At 35.6% G+C, this 21,142-nt stretch overlaps 1 protein-coding gene across 8 annotated transcripts in view; it reads left to right on the top strand.

The window, feature by feature from the left end:
- LOC143907632 (glutamate receptor ionotropic, kainate 2) overlaps window positions 1-21,142 on the top strand; it is a 143,244-nt gene that overhangs the window by 1,004 nt on the left and 121,098 nt on the right. For 2 of the 8 annotated variants that reach the window (XM_077424510.1, XM_077424504.1), the window contains exons 1-2: window positions 3,538-4,048; window positions 10,812-11,006. In XM_077424510.1, the coding sequence (XP_077280636.1) occupies window positions 10,922-11,006 (85 nt within the window). In that variant the 5' untranslated portion in view covers window positions 3,538-4,048; window positions 10,812-10,921. Of the gene's footprint in view, window positions 1-3,535; window positions 4,049-10,811; window positions 11,007-21,142 lie in introns of those variants that run through there. The other 6 variants (XM_077424513.1, XM_077424509.1, XM_077424506.1 and 3 more) reach the window with 4 other exon arrangements.

Below are 21,142 nucleotides of genomic sequence, written 5' to 3'. Positions count from 1 at the left end.
TAGTATGTTATTCTATATGTTTTTACAATTAGCTATACAATACTGTAATTTTATAAAGAAAATGAAAGTATTTACTATAATTATGTCATTTCGTGTAAACAAACACCAAAAAATTACATATAGGTGCATCTAAAACATATTTCTTATTATATAATTCATTTTTGTGAACAGATTGAAATCAAACTACAAGTAGATTATTCATTATTATCTCAAACCTTTAATGAATTCAGCATCGACTCGTTATCTGTTATTAGTTTAGAAAAATTAGCAATTCTTTATTTTACTCACTTCGTCATCTTATTCCCACATTTCCCCTACAGTATTATAAGAAATTTACTCACTACTTGGGTTGAACAGATTTTCCGGATTTAACACGATAAAATTGGACATGCTTAAACGTGTCACTCGTTGTATAAACTCTCACGTTAACGACTAGGAAACATTACCATCTATCGGATAATAAACGAAATATTAACAAAGTAGCATCTTTGATCTACTGGCATCTTCCTTTGACTCTCTTACCCTATTAAAAATCTCTTCAAAATTGCGGAGTTACAGCAGTTAACATTAAAAGCATCACAAGCCGACTTCAAAAATGATACCAGATAGGCTGAAATAGTCACATAAAAGCATGTAATAAATCTATGATAAAGAATCAAAAAGTTTTTCTTAACCCTTAAATGCCTCCTAGGGTCCAGCGGACCCCAGATTCTTTACAATGATATATTGCGTGTCTGATTACATATGTCCTCCGGGGCGAAGCCCGGGTAACCAGCTAGTGTACATATAAAAGCACACATATTCAAAAATTCTTATTTGAATTCTAAATCATATCTTAACTTTATATGAAATACATTGGCATTTTCCTCGTTTTCCCGAGTTGTTTTGCTGCAAATGTATAACAATAATATAAAATTCTTACGATGACTATATATGTATATACATATAAGAAAAAGTTGAGGCCGTCATGTCTGATGATAATAAATTTCTCTCTGGTATTCTCCGCGTGTTTGGCGGGTCACGGACGTTTTTCACTGTCGACGCGTATGACCGCATTCAAAGTTCTCCATAGCGTCCAGAGAGGAGTGCAATTCTCCGTCTCGCACTGTCGATGCGAGTGCGCCGACGAATTATTTCTCCGGGATAAGGTCGGGTTTTCTGCTCGGGGCTCGATGCCATTAGTAATGGTTTTAATTTGTGCGGCTGAAACTTCACCCTCCGGCGCCGGCCTCCGCGATCGGCGCGAAATCGATGACGAACGAGTTAGAAACGACCGCCAACGCTCGGAAATGGATTCTCCGGGGAAAATGGTATGTACCGGATCGGATCGTTCTCACAGAAGTTGCATGGAGATCGAAGAGACTTTTGTGTTGTCACCGCGCGGTATGATTGTAGGTTCTTTCGAGAGCGATTAATTACTTGATCTACATACTGTGTGTATTTTATTTCTAGATACTAGCTAACGAGTATCATTAAAGCTATATTAAAACAATTCTTCGCAAATTTAAGAGAAAATGCTTCCTAGTCGTATCTTAATCAAATTCATGAGGCTTAAAAGCAATTAACTATACTGCTAAAGAAAAGCTAGCTTTGTTTTTAGTTGAATTCACTTAAACAATAAAAGACAATTCAAAAATAAATTACTTAAAGGATATTACAATAAGATTTCAAGAAAGTGACAGAGGCAATGGAAACAATAATTCTTGTTTTTTTTAAATTATAATTGCCAGTAAATATATATTATACTATGTGTGTATAAATTTAAATCGCCAATGTGCAAACGCTGAATCTATATTATGCGATCGGAAAAATATATATTTTCTTTTAATACCTGCATGTTTCAATAACATCGACTTATGAAGAACAATGACTTATTCCTATTAGAGAAGCGTACTCCTTTCTCTAAAGGATACGCTGTAGCGTCTCGCTCATGAAAGAATGTACTTTACTAAAAACATACTTGGCGCGAGACGTTATCGCTTTCTTGATAAAACGAATGTGTCGTGTAAAAAAAAACAAAAAAAAATTAAAAAACACAATATTAGCAACATTGAGTATACTGCCATCCTCCGGATGCGTAAGCAACTATTGCGCCATGTTCCACTGCAACTCCAGCCAAACCACTTGGAAACTCGATTTCAATCCATCATGGGGTTCGTGTCTCGGCTAACTCATGCTTTAGTGCAATTATTATTTTTTTATCTGTTGCTGTTTAAACAACAGCTGTTTCATTTGCATATTTGATCATGTTTTTTCATATTTAAATTAGTGCTACAATCTCGCAACATGTGCTTTGCGACAGGTGCCTACTTAACAATCTCGTGCATATAGCGTAATTATTACAACAATATGCTTCAGTTTGTAGAACCTATAATAATTAAACCTACAGAACAAAACGGAATCAAGAAGCAATTTAGAAGAATAATATAGGCGTCTTTCTGAAATAATTTTAACTGATATTTGTTGCACCATTTAGCATCTTTTACCCGATATTATTTTTTAAGTATCTTTATTGCAAAAATTAGCTTTTATACTTTTATTTTGTTTCGATGAGTTTCTTAATACTTTAAGTAGAATAAAATAGCAAAAATTATGATAAATTAAAGTAACTATATTCTTGTATTTCTATTGGATTTGTTATTACGTTTTAGTTTGAGCAGTTTCAACTTTTGCTTAATCTTCCTCTAGTAAAGGTACCTTATCTTTCGTTAAACGTTGTGCGTTACATTCATAAAAGTTGTTATCGCTAATGTTTCAACTTTCCAAAATCACCATTTATATATGAAAGAAATAGAGTGCACGTCTGGGAACATGAAATTTATAATGAAAAGAAGTTTATAAAGCGGCACGGGGAGCAACGATTTCCGTTCCCCGTTCGTCGCCAGCAAAATTGCCATAAAAGTCTTTTAAGTTTACGGCGCGTGTAGCCGTGCATGAGAAGCATGAAAGAGCTACTAAAACAGGTAGTAGCTGGTAGAACTTAATATGGCGACCTCCAACCCCTTTACTCCTTCCTACGATGAAACTTCGTTTCGTAACTTTTTTTCTAAGCGATGGGAGTAATGCGTCAAAATAAGATATTTTATCTACATTTTACTGCAATACGAAAATCTCTTTAGTCAATAAAATTTTTACATTACATGAAGAAACATAATAAGTCAATGCATAAAGATCGTTACATCGATTACTCGAGTCTTTTGAATTAAAATTGATTAATATTGCACATTATCGCGCAGAGTTTTTTTTCGATAATAAATTTTTTGAAAATTACGAAGTTTTAATGCTAAGAAATAATCGCATCATTATTAACAAAAGAAAGAACAATTTAGCTATTACTGTAATTAATGCTATTATAATACGTTTTATTCAGAAATAATGTGAGAGAATATCAGATATTAATGCTGTTAAAATGCTGCTGCTTATTTATACGGCAACAATTACAATGTGTTTCATTAAAAAAAGTGAAATAAAACAAAAAAGTGAATAAGATTTAAATATTGTGATAAATGTATCCAAATATATACATATATAAATATAGATGGCAAAACGGCAAACGGCATTGCATTTGAAGCGTCTCGCTCTGAAACGAAGCGACGGAGCATTTAAAACTCCTTGCTCCGAAAGGAGACGGCAAAGCGCGCGCTAATCGTTCCCGCATGGTCTTTTCGAACGAGCACGTGGACCGGCGCAAGCGTGATTGGCCGGCGAGCACGTGGCCGCTCGGCGAGAATCATCGGAGCTCGGGCGTGTTCGGCTGGCGTCGCGAGTCGACGACCGAACGACAAGTGCGGCAGTCGCGCGCCGGCCTCTGTCACGATAGGATGTGTATGTTTACGTTACCGCGATGATAACGGCCCGCATATCACGTATGAAGGTTATGCACGTCGCGAGGACAACACGCATTCTTACGCGCCGGTATTTCTAAAAGGCCAACGCTCTCCGCATGTCCCCGCGCCCTCCCCGAGACATCGTCGCAACGATACTCCGAGGGTTCCATGAGGTTTCGCCGCACCGCCTGACGTATGCGACAGCTGCGATGAAAAACGCGGTAAGTGAAATGCCATTCCAATTATTCGGCCGCTTGAATATGAATAGAAAACTTTTTTAAAAGAAACAGTAAAGATAAGAAACGCGTATTGCAATTCAATGTATATTTCTTATATGATCAGAGCAAATTCAATTATCGAGGTTCAAGCTTTACTTGAAGCTTACTATAGTATATGTATCCGATTGAATATTCTGAATTAACTTAATTTGAATGTAATCTAAAAGTTGAAAATTAACGAAATTAAATATTAAATGGATACACAAGCAAATTTATATTTTTATCGCAAAATGGATAGAATCTCGTTTAATTATTTGCCATTTTAATTAAAATACTACATACTTTGATATTAAAATTCTGACATTTTTGTAATTTCGTATTTTATACAGAAATAGCGTTATATCTCTCTTGTCTATTAATACCGAAACATTTCGAAATTATTGCGAAAACAATGTTATTCTTTATTGTTATTTTTCTAACCTTCTGCGACATCCTCGGGGATGTGATTGCTGAAAACAATATACATAACTCATTTATTCCAATTTGGTAAGCGAGTTTCGTGTCACGATGCGGTCCTGCTCGGTTCGTTGGCAAAATCGATAACTACTTCTACCTCTCGAACCGAGACGAATTGTTCTGTTAGTTTGGAGTCACTGTCTGCAGTGTCTGCCATTGAGTGGAAGTCACTCTCAGTAACTCCTCTTTCCTTTTTTTTTGTATTATACAATTTATAACTAATATATAAAACTGTGTTAATGTACAGTTATATACTTTACGTTATTTCACCATTTTACGTAAATTATTGTGATTAATCAATGATTATGTCGATGAAAACACAACCATCGCAATCAAACGATATTAATATAAATTGAATATTGATTATATCAGATAAACAAATATGTAACGACGTACCATTTGATAGTTATATTTACTTATATTGGCCATATAACGTTATGCAATGGTAACGCAATACTGCAATTGCGTTAAAAACGATCGGTTCTTATTACGATTTCAATTATATTGATTATACACACATTGTCTAGTCGGTTATGTCGCAATTAACTGTAATAGAAACTAACGTAATATATCCTCTTTTCAGTCTAATTACTTTATCAAATAAATTATAAGAGCAAATTGAAAATTGCAGCTACGTAGATATAATTGAGTCAGAATGATTGATTCACACCGAATTAAAATACCGCATTTTCGATTGCTTTAATTAGATACTGTACTTATTAAATTATATGCGTTGGATTACTTAATTGTTCACTGCAATTTTTAATAAATTAAAATTCTATTTTAACATTGTTATAGAAGTAATAATGAGCGAGCAGAAGCGAAGCAGCTTTTACATTATTAATTTCTTTTTCACTTTTATTAACGAACGAGATCGTGTATTATTTCATGCATAATATATATCGATTCTGTCACCGCTAAATTCACTGCATAAGTTTAATCGCCGTTCTTTCGAGTTGGTTAATAGTGTCGGAAAGCGAAATATATAAACAATAAAAAATTATGTACATAATCAGCAGTAAACAACAACGTTATCTCATATTTTTATTATTTATTATAATTTATTTTAATTCGTTATAGTAATACTGTTATGTAATGAAATCTTAACAGCAAAATTATTATTATTATAAATATTACATGTCGCGTATTATGCCCACTGCATAATTATACAAATATATGATGTTTGTTAATTGAAACCAATTGTGATTACCTCAAAGCAACATGCACATAATTAAATCATTTGTACAGTCAACCTATGTTGAGTATCTGAAGTGGCTTAATTAATATTGGGAACATTTAAGCTAAAAAGAAATCGAATTTTATAATTTATACAACGAATCAAGTATCCTATTTGATTAATTCTATTCATTTATTTTGGCTAAAGAGGAATTTTTTTTCGTAGCAATTTAACATTATTTTTAAAATGCTAGTTGAATACTGTAATAAATGGTATCTGAACTATTTTAAAAGAGCTGTCAACATTTATACACGCAATAAATATCGATTGTTTTTTACTCCATTCCGCTAAGTAAAGTAACAGTCTATTTTTCACGACATTCGTACAAACGAGTGGATTAAAGTGGAGTGCGCTTTTGTACCTGCTTCGTCCATTCGTTGATAGTAGTACGGATGATTAAATTTTATTGCATAGCGCCGCGAAATGATCGTACGAAGTTACGATATCGATATCCGGAATATTAAGCGTCGCCGCGTAGGGAAATCGAAGGAAAGGGTGCGATGTAAATGGAGAAACCGAGAAACAGGAGAGAGGAACAAAGGGTGCCCTTTATTCGAGTTTCCGTCGTGTCACAGAGACGAGATTGCGTTGCTTTAAAATACGAGGAATCACATGCGAATTTCGCGCACTAAATTTTCAAGCATGATCACATATTTTCTACGAACGATATGTCAATGACGTTCTCATCTTGTCGAATATGTTGAGAGAAAAAAATTTGGTATGAAAAGGACGATTTTAGCGATTAGTAACAGTCAGTTATCCACGAAATCTCCTATAAAACTCACCCCGCATGTGCGCGAAACTGCGCACTCTGCTGACAAAGTATGCGAAATATTTCAAATCCGAGGTAGATCCGACGGAACATGACATTTAATTGTTCGTCTATTGCCGAGATCGAAAATCGATTGATCTAAATTCGCCGTAAAACGGCACGAGGAAGTGATTAAAGGAAAGGAAAAAAAAAGAGGATACGCGCCTCTTAGTAAGCAGTTTCTTTATTCTCTCGTATAATCCACATATCGAAGGCGAGGAAAATGACCGTGTTAACGAGAATTCCCATAACGTAAATTCACCGAGCACGAGAGTCGCTCTCCTTCTATTTTCCTCCCAGGGAGTCGGCACGACACGATATCGCGAAGATGTTTTAGGACGACCGTAAATCACCGATGGTGGCGGGCGGCCAGACGTGGCCAGAGAAAGAGGAGCAGAAAGAAATATATATTTAAAGCACTGTCTCTCTCTCCCTCTCCCATCCCCTCTTTCTTTTTCCTCTCTCTCTCTCTCTCTCTCTCTCTTTCTCTGCTGACTGCGTTGTCCCGCCTCTCGCTAACCCTCCTCTCATCGCCTTCATTTTCATCCCTTTTGCGCGCACACTCGCATGCCGCTTTTTATTCTATGCTATTAAGGCGTCTCTATGGCCACGACGAATTTCGTCGAATAAAGCGGCGCGATTAAGGCAACCTGGATGCGACGTAGAGCCAATCTTTCTAAATTCTTGGAAGATTTTGACTTAACAGCCCTCTCATTCTCCCTTCGGAAGAGCCTTCTACGAGACGACGCGGAACTGACAGAGAGAACTAGATAAATCTTCATTCCAGATGTTCGCGGTCTTTCACCTCCTCCGACGTGCTAATTGCGAGATTACAAATAATATGTCGCGATTTTCTCGCGAGGAAAGTGAATTAATTTCCTCGGCGCTTTAATCACGATAACGTTAATTTCTTACTTTGAATTCGTTATGTCTCTTACGCGCGTATTAGACGTAAAAGAAATTCTTTCACGGCTCTATTTTTCTTGACTCGTATAAACTTTAAGTAATAGCAAAACATGTCAATGAGACAGAAATATCTAATGAAATAAATAAAAAAAATTTTTAAAGAATAGGAGAGAATAGTAGGTGTAATCATTTTAAATTAATTGCATCTTCGTATCGAAAATAGTATTTTTAATTACACTGATTCAACTGGGCAAAAAAATTATTTATTGCAACATATATAGTTGTATTTCCAATAGGATTATTATTAACCTTAGAATGCCTTTCTTCCCGCGACATTGTACAACGGAACGCGCCTCTAATAAGAGTCACAAAATTACTCGGGTCGGAATTCCGCACCGGAAAATGGAAGTAAGAAACACGCGTTCGCCCTCTCTTCAATAATAGAGCCGAGCGAAAGAATTATTGTATGACAATATTCGCGAGAAAGTCGCCAGACAGTCTACGGGATTCTCCTCGCTGACGAATGCGCGACGTCGCGAATTGAAAATCGCGTACCCATTGTTTCTTCTAAAACCGCCACCGACGACAACGATGTCTACGGAGGAAGTCGCGCGCGAGAAGTTTCGCAAACTGTTCCTCGTTTCGCAAAGAAATCATGACATTGAATTAAAATCAAATAATACCGGTGGTTTCTGCCAACGAGCGCACCACCGGCGACAAAACGCCGCGGTTATTTCGTAATTATATCGATTTACGAGACAGCATCGGCAAGCAAGAAACGCGTCGAGTAAGAACAGAATGCAAAATTTGCCGAGTAAATCACTCGGTTTCGTTTGTTCGTGAAGCATATAGAAGATACATATGAAGATGGAGGATAGGTAATTTAATTAACGTAAATTGAAAATCGGTTCTAACAAGCTTTAAATCGCGAGATCGATTAACTGATTGGCGCTTCGATAGTATAAAAAAATAACTGTGCGGGTAAATACATACATGCGTAATTACTTCTGACATCTTTTATTATATAATTTATGGCCAACGCAATAAATGTAATGTCACCGAATAAATTTGCTTTTTTCATAATACACTTTTATAATACGCTTTTCACTGTTTTAATTAACATGAAAGCATTGAACGCATGTTATATGTAGCATATTATATAAACGTGATATATTCAAAGTGCAGGAACAAATATATGTGTATTATTTTGCTGTGCTTTCATAAGCAGCTTGTACATCATTATTATGAAACTTTATAAATGATACTCGTATTTCATATTTCATTGTAATAACGCGCTGTTTACATGCTCTAATATCGTAACATATAATGTATTAAATATACAGTCATTACTTGCAGATTATACTTAAAACAATTATAAACCTAACGTGTTATAAAACGTAAAATTGATTCTATTTTTTTTAAGTACATTTGATTTTGCAATCGTTCGCATAATGAATATCAACAGTGCATTAACTTGAGCTTTCGATGTTATAAAACTCTCGCATATAAATTAATTTGTACAAATTACCGCCATTTAATGATCTGATTTATAAAATTTTCGGCAATAATGTGAAAGCTGCCAGTACATTTTCTCTCGCTATTCCTCCCTGCTCAAAATGTTGGGTCGCACGCGTGACGTTTGCTAGAAACGTGAAATTACACGAGTAGACATCTGCCTTCCAACCCTTTGGCCGAGCGCCACCGAAATTTGGAACATAAAATAGTATGAGTGACGGTAAGTTTTCTGCGTTACCACAGCGAATTCACTCGCATAACGTACAGGCGATGCGCAAATTTTTCGGGGGAGAATCGTTTGTGTCGAATTGAAATGTCACACCGAAAAGCGTTTCAAAAAGCAATAACAGCCCGTCGAATCGAATTTCAAACGTTTATACACAAAACGATAAATTTTTATTTGTTCGCAAAATGCGTGGAAAATCTCTTCCCTTTTCTGTACACATCGAGAAATGCATTCCGCGCGTTTGTGGTAGAACAGTGACCATCAGCCCTTATGAATTTTACGCCCAATGAAAGACAAACGCAGCGAATATATTCTACCTCCAGCCGGTTTCAACGCAAACTTTTAATTAACGTACCGGCAAAAAGTTTATTTTTCTTCAAATATAGAGTAACCTCTGTGTTGTCCAAAGAACATAGCTTTCGTGCGTATATATTTGTACGCACGAATTCAATTTTCAAAAGTCGTAAAGATTACTGATTAATAGCGTTGTAAGGGCCTCCGCAGAATGAAAAATATTAGGAACAAGGAACTGATATTAGCTATATTAGGGCTCAGTCACACACAATGAGAAAAATATAGAATAAGATAAAGGAATAAGGAATAAGGCATGTTGTATCTCACTTTAATGTACGTGTACTGAAGTGAGATGCGACATTCCTTTATTCCTTATTCCTTTATCTTATTCCTTATTTTTCTCATTGTGACTGAGCCTTTAGAAATAAGAAATCAGGAAATAAAGCTGGTGTATAAACATTAATACACGGCTTCCTATAGGTTAAAAATCTATTGTCTGTGTTATTCTCTGTTTCCGTTGCCTGGTATTTTTCAGTGGTCGAATTGGCACGACACCCGCACGGTATACGGGAGGTTCCAGGTTCAAACCCTGGTTGGGGTAATATTTTTCGCAATAAAATTAAAAACTATTTAATTAGAAATGACATCAACTGACCAAAACCATGGTCAAAATTAATGATGTCTCGATATCGATCTGAAAAAAAGTGCTGTGTGAATCCGACAAACCAAGTTGGCTCACAGTTTTTCAATGTTCATATCGGAAAGACGATTAAAATTACTTTAATTGTTATTCTATATACTGGCTAAAAAAATTTATTATTCTGTTTATTAATTTTTTATTTTTTAGTCCTAATCGCTAAAAGTTACTTGTTCCTTATATTTTTCATTGTGCGGAGGCCTTAAGTCGAATGAGAGAGTCGAGTGAGATGGTCGATATCGATATATCGACATGTCGCGGCGAGCGACGATCGGTAGCGACGGTAGCCAGAGTAGGAGAGTAGAGATTAATATGGCGGACATGAAGTAGAGGACGGCTGTTATCGTAAGACGGTGCAATAAGGGTAAAGTTTTATATACAGCAAACGTTGTCGTCGGTCAAAGTTACTTTCCACGTTTCAATAGAATGATACGGGATCAAAAAATATGATACCAATTAATTAACGTTATTGGATTTTAGTCGTAATATTAGCTTCCACCGCAGTGGCTGCGCGGTGTTTCACGTCAGCTCCGTTTGAATAATACATTAATATTTTATGTTTAGGTAAATGTGCACGTTGGAACGTCGAGTCCTATTCGCCACATAATTTGTGCGGTAGCTTTTGTGTGAGGGGCCACCGAGAGGCCGCGGCCGGAGGGCTTCCGAGATGAGCTATGAATCTGGGCTGTCTGGTAGCCTCTATCTTTGTTCTTCAGCTGCCATCGATGCTCGACGCGCTACCTTCGGTCGTCAAAATTGGTGAGTTTGTATCGACAGTACACTTCGCGTTGATAGGTTTATCTTAATAAATCGCTCTTCGCACGATGACTTGAACGTGACGACTCAATGAAGTGACGAAAATACATTTTTCTCCGAAATAGAGAAATGTTCTTTTTGCAATATTTACTTTTAATCGAACTATAAATATTAAAATGGGCAATGTCTCGTCTAACATAAATAAATGGCACTATATAGTTCAAGTCGGCTTTCTTAAAATTTTGAGATTCCGAGACAAGATTTATTTTCTAAGTAGATTTTGTCAGCCTGCTGTCCAAGTATCTATATCCTGGAAAATACATGCCATTAAAACTGAATTTAAATTTTACTGCTAAAATAAAACTGAATTTTAATTTTAAATTATCCTGAATGAATATACGTGATATTTTTTTTATCGTTACAAAAAGAACAAACGTTTTGCTTACGTGTTTCGACTGCATTTTTAATTGCAAATCAAAAATTATTCGTTCACCGTTCGTATAAACTACATTATCAAAATTGTAATATTATTTCTTACTTATTTTATGATCGAATCAGTTTATATCAAGCGAGGAAAAGTTTGTCAAGCATGGGTCGAACTAGACGCGCCGGTTGATATCTTTTCCTGACACTTTCCGAAGCTTGTCCTTTTTCCCTTACAAGTTGCTTCCCCGAAAACTTTGGCGTAGCTAAGAGCCGCTTCTCAAATCAAACTTTTTTAGAAGTTGTCCCTAGGCTACGTTTGTCAGCAATGTCTCCAGCAATAATTATTACACTCAAGGCACGCGTGGATCTTGAAATACTCTCTCGGCTTTAGTGATTTCATCTACTTTGTTTACGCTCCTTTCTTCATTTTCCTTCCTCGCTCCCGTTACTCAATCACAAAAAGACATTTCTATTATAGTATTATTTAGTGAAGAGAGAAATTATACTTAATTTGAGTCATTTTAAACCATTTCTATAAATTGCCACTGCTCCCACTTAAAATATGTATATCGTTAATTTAACTAGAACAATGTTAATTTGACTAAACCAATGGGGAGTTAAAATTCAATTACGATTTTATTAGAACATTGTTATCGATTCTTTTTATATAGTAATATATTGTAATATATTTAATGTATATTTTGCATATTAATTTACACACAGATACACACACATGTAAAAATAAATTCATCAAATCTTATTTACTATACTTATATAGTTATACATATATCAATATTTATAAGGGGAAATATTTAAATAGTTTTAAAATTTGACCATATATTTATTTTTTATTTTTAAATAGAATATCAGAGAGAAAAGTAGGTGCATTGCACGATTTCTTTTCTGGTATATCTGGGGTAATGTTATCGTGTTTATAGATAATTTACGAAATTCAATCGCGTAACGTAATATCGGATGCAGTAAGAGCTACTACTGTGAACGGTAATTTCAGCGAGGCTTTCTTGTAACCATAGCGTTATAATAGAGATACGTCAGCTACTTAGCACATCAGATTACAGGCTCATAATGCTCGAACATCCGTTATCGTGTTACTAATGAGAGTCCATTGAGTTACTCTCGACGGGAGTCTCTTGAACTACTAGCATTTGGCTTATAACATCTTCGTTCGATATTTTCTATTACATGCAATACACGGTTCAAGATTTTTAGCGAAAACACATAACTTGTTGGAACTCAACTGTTTATTTTATTAGCTAGTTTATACGAAACGAGTAGTCAAAAATTTAACTCTTTGGGAGAGTGTGTAAACTTAATCGAAACGATCAGTAATTATAATCTCTCTGCCGCAGTTGTTTGTAATTTTGCCTGTTATTTATTACGTGAATACATTCAGTAGCAAATATACCATTTCAGCAATGAGGAAATTTAATACCTAAATTATAGTAATGTTAATAATTCGATGTAATTTGCCTGAGCAAATTTTCCAAAAAAATTTTATCCTAATTATGCATTTAACGATTAATAACCATTTTAAATGACATCTATATCAACGGAGCGATATTGCAAAACGATTAATTAATTTTCGTGAACGTTTAATCAATTTTAGTCAAAGTAGAAGATAATAATTTTATTTTTTTTTTAAATATTTCTCAAATTGTCTAAGAAAATATCTGATATTTAAAAAAAAATTGACAAATTGTACGTATATCAATATATTATTTCCTAAGCAATGTAGACGTATTGCTGTGAAATAATTGCTAGATTTCCGGCCTAATCCTCGCGGATTGCGAGCACTGATGAATTTCGTTAGTACCAGTTGCTGTTAATTAATGCGTCTGGTGTAAGCGGTTGCAACTGGACAGTTGAATTCCCTGTTAAATATGAACGGCCGGTGCAAATTATTGATATCATTGTAGAGACAGTACGTGCATGAAATTAAAGAGAGAACATCGCGATATAGAGGAATTATAACTGCTGATAATCATCTGACAGAAAAAAATAGATATTGTTTTGAATAACTAATAAATTAAATATTTATTGTACTGATTACATTTCGCTCGTTAATTTTACTACTTTAATTTTATTCGTGGCAAAAATAAGTTCGCGAAAGTTTTTCAATTTCTTCCGAAAATGTTGACTCTCGCGATAATCCGATTGTAGGAAGAATGTTAGCGCAAGAAGACAAGCGGAATTCCGGTAATGGTTTCGCCGTACCTCCTAGCTGCTCCCGCGATAAAACGGTTAAATTCTCTCTCGAGTAAGCCGACAGGCCCGAGGAATTTACGCAGACAACACGTACATAATCACGTTGGGCGGTGTATCGCCTTGAAACGCGATATTTGTCTCGCGTCGTAACCTCTTGTTCCGCCTTTTCATTGAAATTGGATTTCTCGCCGTGAATGCTCTCGAGACACCCGCGCGCACCTTGTAACACGTAGGACGTTTAGATAGCGACAGATACAAAGATAAAGAGATCACACAGGGATATAATGCGCCAAGTAATAAGACGGAGGTGAGATAATTTATTCTATTCTAATTCTGATCCACAAACGACACCTCTCTCTTATCGTTACAATTGGGAGAATCCCAATATTGTTTCTCAACAATATTATCTCAACAAATAAGATTTCTAATTACAGAAACAATTATATATATATAGATATGTGCAGGAAAATTCACTCGTGGTGGACGAAGGACGTTCTCTTACCAAATGACACGATATGTTTCCGTGTGTCTGAGATAAGAAAAGTAAAATTTTATTTTAAAATCTAAGATTTAATTTTTATTTAATTTGAAGTGAACTTTGTTTTAACGGTTTTATAAATTTATGGGTGAATTATAAAAGTATTTAATATTAAGGATTAAAAATCTGCAACAAATATTTTTTTTCTCGACATATCCGATTAGGGAAAAGTTGACCCGTGGATTCGTGGAGCCACACGTGAAAGATGATTCATCAAGATCGGGACACTTTATACGACAACGTGTATCGTAAATAAATATGAGATATAATATCCCTCGTATTTTCCCATAGAGCTCTTAAGTAATAAATGACGCAGACGGTAATTAATTGTCAACGGAGAGTTTTTTAGATCATATGCTTTGCTGCTCTGCCTAATCAACGTCTGTTAATTTGATGGATAAATAAGGGTAGGGAATCTTGTTGAAAGGTTTATCACGATAAATCGTTCTGGCGGACGTCCTTTGCTCTTCAGCACATCTAGTTAATAAAGGACACCGCCACCGTCTAAATGATGCTTGAATAAATCGGTTTCGCTGATTAATTAACGTCGCGCAAATAGCCCACAATTTGTCTGTGATAACACACAAATGCATATTAAATATTGTTTACAAAATGGATTACACTCACTTCTTCTTTTGCGTGGTTTTTTGTGCGTTTTCTTTTACGCGGTTTTTCTAAGTAACACTTTCTTGACAAATTCTTGTAATCTCTCTTGTACCTGTACAAACCTGAATTTTAATTCCTAATAATGATTTAACGAAAATTTTTTAATCGAACACACCCTATATTATCAAAAAAGCGAGTAATACTTGGTACTGTCTAAATCTGAATCAAGGACTATTCACATAGAGAGTAGCGAGCAATACTTAAAAAAAACCAACAAAATATCGGCACGTAGTTTACTGCAGGGAAAAGTATACAAAGTTCATACAATATTATTATTAGATTTCCAAAATAAGATTAAGCTCCCTAGACCGTAAATAGCATTTTCTCTATAATTGATTGTATTTCAATGTTTGTTATTTTAATGTGGAGAGTTTTAGTTCATCTGTCGTGACATATGTATATATAACTTTTTGTTTAATTTTGACAGTACATTCATCGTAGTTGTTAATTTTAGAAAATAGATTATTAACAGTGTAATTTTGAGTTATATTGTTTTGACCTATCTTGATGATTTGTACGAGAAATGGTTGTACAAAACATTTATTCTACACTTTTATGTATAAGGACATAACCCATAAAATGTATACCGCACGTAATTGACATTGGAAAATCATTTGAAAATTTACCGTTATTTTAAACAACAGACGAATTATTTCAACATTATATAAAAGCACTTTGCAAATTTGGATAAAATATTGATAGTCGTGTTTAATATATTTTCTATTTAATTATGGGCATTGAGACGGAAAGGAAATACTAATATTCTGAAGTTAATAATTCTGTGGGAGACTTACGAGACGTAGAAATTTCTTATTCGCGGTTCATACGACGAGCTTGCGAATCGAAGAAACATTGCGAGTCGCGCACTTCGCCGAAATCGATCGGACCATCGACGCGAAATACGAGTAAAAAGAGCCGTACGGAAATGCAGGAAATTCACTGGTTAATCGTCCGTATTCATCCTTTCGGTAAATCTTCTGAGTACAAGTCTAGCTCCCTTTTAAAAGGAAAACGTGTCGAGCCGGGAGAGGGACTCGTAGTCGTTCGTGCATGCTTACCATTCATCTGCGATGCGAGTTTCATCCGTGAAGTGATTGTAACATGAAAGAAGCTCGTCTTTATATCGCGACTTATGATCTTGGCGGCACTGCGAAACCGCATTATTTAATAATCGGCTTATTAAAACAAGAATGTCTCTAGGTAAGGTTGATTCTAGGACATCTTTTTATAATTAGCTGGCACATTACGACGACGGCTTGCTATTGCTTTTATTCTCTCAAGCCGTTAAATGAATAAAATATGGTGAAGTATATAAAGAGGACAAAAGTTTTATCATAATCGCGGAAGCGGAAATGTAATAGCGTGGCATAATTTATCTCTCCCGCGTCTCCTGTATTCTGTACGATATGGGGTGTAGCGCGTTCACGCATACTTGATTTTATCCGCTACATATCTCGTATTCATCAAATCTTTGAAACATTTTCGCAACAATAAAGTATAATATCAAGGACGTTCCGGGATAGGTATTGCGTTTGTTACGCGAGGAGAGAGGATTTCGCGGAAAATCCGGCCTTTTCCACCCGGGCTTCCTCCTTCCTTTCCCTGTCAACGGGCGAGTGACGAAAGAAGAGAGTGAATAAATGGAGCCGAGTAACTTCCACAACAAAGGGAACTCCCGACAATTCTTTCTTTCTTCTTGCTTCTCCTCATCGTAAATCTTGAAAGTCTCGACATTTTTTGTTCCTCTCACTTGTGAACATCTTGTCAGTTCATAATTTTGTCACTCGCCCGATTATTTTACCTCGCACAAAGATTTCAACTACGTATCTCATTTTACCGTCAGCGATGTAATGAGAAAATTTGCGAGGGAATACCCTCGTATATAAAACTACGTAAATTGTATTAGCCAACTTCATTTGCGGCTTGAATGAACGCTATCCATCCTTTGATTAATTGCGAGATTAAAGCTTTGAACTTTTCTTAAGCATCGATTATCTGTTTAACACTCAGAATGTAACAGCGGAATAACATTAACGCTGAATTCTTGCATCTTGAGCTCATCAAACTATAAATTATAAAATGTAAATTAAATGTGTAAAGCTTTTTTCACTTTTTTCACCTTTCAATTTTCTGTTGAATAATTATTGATTTTATAATAAGAGGATGCATTTGTCAGGAGTACAGGAAATATTATTGATTAATTACAATGTTGCTGTAGAATAAACGAACAATGTAATTATTTACACGCACTTTATTCCTGATGCAACTTAAATGTCTATGTATTTTTTAACATCTGTTCCTCTATTTCTGATTGAATCGCTAAAAATACCAGCGTCTGCTATCTCCGGTGAAAAGTGAGGTCGGTTACCCCGACTGATTGTACATGCTGTAGGAAATCAGACTGCAGTGGTAACGCAATAAAAGAGATCTGAGAGAGTGGAAACATATATGTCGAGAAAGGGATGAAGAGAGGGCAAACAAATAGGCAAAAAAAAAAAAGGAAACGCGATGAAGGAGAGTAAAAGAGAAAGGGGAGAGTGAACGAAGGGGTAGATACGACTTCGTGGCGCCGACGGATATCAGTATCTCGAGAGCTTTTCTAGATCTTGCAGCTTTTATCTTGCACACTCTCTCTTTCTCACTATCTAGTATAGAAGATATCAACGTGATATCTTCACCGTAACTTAGCAACGCGTTACGTACTCGTTTAGTTTGCATATTTCATCGTAGTTAAGAAAGTTAGGCATTGAAATTAATTGCCGACCGCGAATTCGAGCACACAAGAGGAAATCTTTAATGTTCGTTCGCCAAATTCAGTTTGCAGGTTTGCTTATTAGAATAATTAACGCGAAAAGTTAATCGTATATTTATTCTACAATATCGCTGAGCTTATGCGGAACGACTTAAGGCCGTCCTCTACCTTCTCGGGTCGAAAAAATATATTTTTTTTTTTTTTCATAAATCACATCTACAACATGTGTAGAAAATGTGTGCCAAAGGATTTTTCGATATTCGAAGTGGTTCACAAGTTACGGCCCTGGAACGGAGCAGGTATACAGAGCGCGCGCCGGGCTGCTCCGAAAGCCAAGCAGATGTTTTCGAATATTGACTGAGACGCCGTGAAGCGTCGGTTAGTTCAGTTTTGCTGTGGCAGTTGCGAAGCGTGTACTGGATTTATCCAAAGAAGAATTGTTAAGCAGATGCCTGGGAGCGGAAACTCAAAATAATAACGAGTCGCTCAATTCGTTAATTTGGACTTTTGCTCCGAAGCACCTCCATTCTGGGCCAAAAGTGGTTGAAATCGCCACGTTTCTCGCTGCCACAATCTTTAACGAAGGATTCAAATCTATCCTGAAGATCTTGGAAACCATGGGAGTGAAAATCGGCCCACAAGCTAACGGATATGTTCAGCAGCGTGATAGCTCTCGGATCGACCGTTCAGAAAGGCGCACGAGTGACGTTGTGAAGCAGGCCCGAATCGCGAAAAGAGAAGATGGAGCAGCTCTGCGTGACTTCCAAGAAGAAGAGGAAGGCCTATTGTATGGTCCAGGCATAGCAGATTGACGGTGAGATGAAACTTTCAGTATAAATCACATGCGCAAACTTTCAAACGCGTTTTTCTCGAAACACCATTTTTCGAAACGGTGACCACGATATTTCAGAAACTACTGCACAGATCTTGTTGAAATTTATACAGCATCTTTAATATGTTATAAGCCAGCGATTGAACTAGGATTATCGTGATTGCTTCGATAGTTTTTTTTCTACGAGCGAAAAACTTGATAAAAAATGAGTAAAAATAGAATGTAATTTTCAAAAGTGTATAAGAAAGTCAATTTTTGTAATTTACAATTCACTCTAGTTCAATCGCTAGTCTTAAATATGAAGATTAAAACGCCGTTTGGTTTTTTGATTTCAGATAAGCAGAACAGCCGCAATCTTGGTCACCGTCAAGCCCCTCTTTTACTTGATGTCTTCCTGTCGGCCACTATAACTTTTATTTTATTATATATTTTGACTTTAAAAAATTTGTAAAGCTTATTTAAATGTTCATCAAGATTATGCAAAAACAATGAGATTGATTATTTTGATGGTTTGCCCGTAAAAAATTATTGAAAAAGCCGTAAAAAAACAGCCGAGAAGGTAGAGGACGGCCTTAAAGTGATTTATACCTGTGTGAAAATACCGTTCTACTTAAAGAACTTTTCTCTTTAAAAATTCTCTCTTTAAAGGTGAGAATGATCCCATTAGGTCTGGAACTTTAATTAAATATATATTTGAACATTTTTAAAATAAATTTTTAGAGAAATATAAGTGAAAAATATAATAAAATAGAGTAACATAAGGATATGTATAAAATGTTTTTAGATTTACATTAACAATATTATTTTAGAAAAAAATATAAATGGAAAATATTTGGGCTATATTGTGAGAAAAAATGTAATTTGACACAATGTAAAGCTTCAGTATTGCCTAAGATTATACATATATTTAATATATTGTTAAGAACTTTTACTGAATAAATTTCAGGCTTTAATTTATTATTTGTTAAAAAAAAATAAATTTGTCACAAAAATGTTATAATCTCTAGTGTCGTTAAAAATGTTAAAACTCGGAAATAACATACAAATCACTATATTATTTTAAATTTTAGTCGACAATTTTAACTTCTTATATAAGCTAAATAATATAGAAGTCAATTAAAAATTAGATTAAATTTGGATTTAACGAACTATGTTCTTTAGCGAACTTACGTCTGCGAGGATATTTATTGTTTGAAGTGCACGACGGAAAGATTTGAAAAATCATGAAAATTGCACAGCAAGTCGTGAGAGAGTCGCAACGAGTCATCCATTCCGGGATAGTACCAAAAACGGTTGTCGGTCGGCGGTAGGGCGTCGTAAACAGAGGAATGCTCTTAATAATTTCACGATAGTTCGGCAAACGGGGATCTTCCCGGTTCTTCTCGCTCATGTACTTTCCCTGGGATTTTCTCCACGTAGCGCCTCGATCACTTCTCAATTCCTTCCTCCACTCAGCTTTGGCCCCCGTACTCTACTTTCTGTTCCACAGCTTCTTAAACTCCGAGATTGAAACGTCCGATCCGAATCGCGACGACTGGCTGCAAACTTCCGAGACACTCATAACTCATAAGTATTTGCTCTCTCTCTCTCTCTCTCTCTCTCTCTCTCTTTTGCTCTCTCCGATTCATCCGTTTTCCTTGCATTCCCCTCGGTCATTTCCCTTTTTCGTCGTGTATTAGGACTAGCAAACATGACATGTTATTTCAGATACGGACCTAAGTTAGTATTCTGTTGGTATTAAGTTAAGGATTGATGATGAATGCGCAGACCCGCGTTTTGATGTAAAAGGCGGGCTGCATCAGAGCCCCGGCGGTGTAATCAGAGCGCTGACTTAAAATTAGTGCACTGATTCAAGTTTGTTATTTACATTCGTAGCTATAGCGAGACGAGAACGTTTCTTCGCTTTTTTATAAAATTACTCGTAGCTCCTGAGGTTTCGTTCTGAAACAACGTGTCTGACTGTATGTTGCTATTCGCATATGTATTATCCAAACATCGATAATCTACCGATGCGCTCTCCAACCGCAAAATAATGTTGCTTTATCTCGACCGATTTGCTAGCTACTATTAAGGAAAAATTAACTTCCGAAAAGTCAGTAATATTTGTAAGTTTCCGACTGAACGTGCCGCAATCAAGTAAGTTTTTGTTCGTTTTTTTTTCTGAATAAACTTCGTTCCAGGCATTTGAATTCAAACGCAAGATGATTGCATGATTTCTAGATAGTCACTGGCGAAATCTCTCTTTTAGTAGGATAAGAAAATTTGAAGGAAAGTCGGCTTTCGCGCATTGTTCCTCAAATCGATAATGATGACAAGTTACTGATTGATAATATTTGATACTCTTATTATCGACAAAACAGATATATTGGATTTATTTTTCATGTGCCATTTTATAATATTAATAATACTTCTAACTGTTGAAAATTTTTTATCTTTCCATCGAATGCTTTATGTAATGTTCTATTTCCCTGCTCTTCCTAGATAAGGAAAATGGACTGTCGCATACGAAAGTAACGTTGCTGACGATGCCAGACATTTCCGGTAGAGGAATCGATAAAGATACACTAAATTTGTCACACGATCAGATTTTCACTGGTTTTACATAACATCTCACACGTGAACGGGTCAATAGCACACGTTATGTTTTAGATTAGATAGACAGATTATTTAGATAAATTTTTTGAATTATGGTTTTTACA

Source organism: Temnothorax americanus, unplaced genomic scaffold, assembly GCF_048541705.1.
Source record: "Temnothorax americanus isolate GAGA-0224 unplaced genomic scaffold, ASM4854170v1 Scaffold85, whole genome shotgun sequence".
Taxonomy (NCBI): domain Eukaryota; kingdom Metazoa; phylum Arthropoda; class Insecta; order Hymenoptera; family Formicidae; genus Temnothorax; species Temnothorax americanus.
Note: the sequence above shows the minus strand (reverse complement) of the source record. Positions and strands in the feature narration are given on the sequence as shown.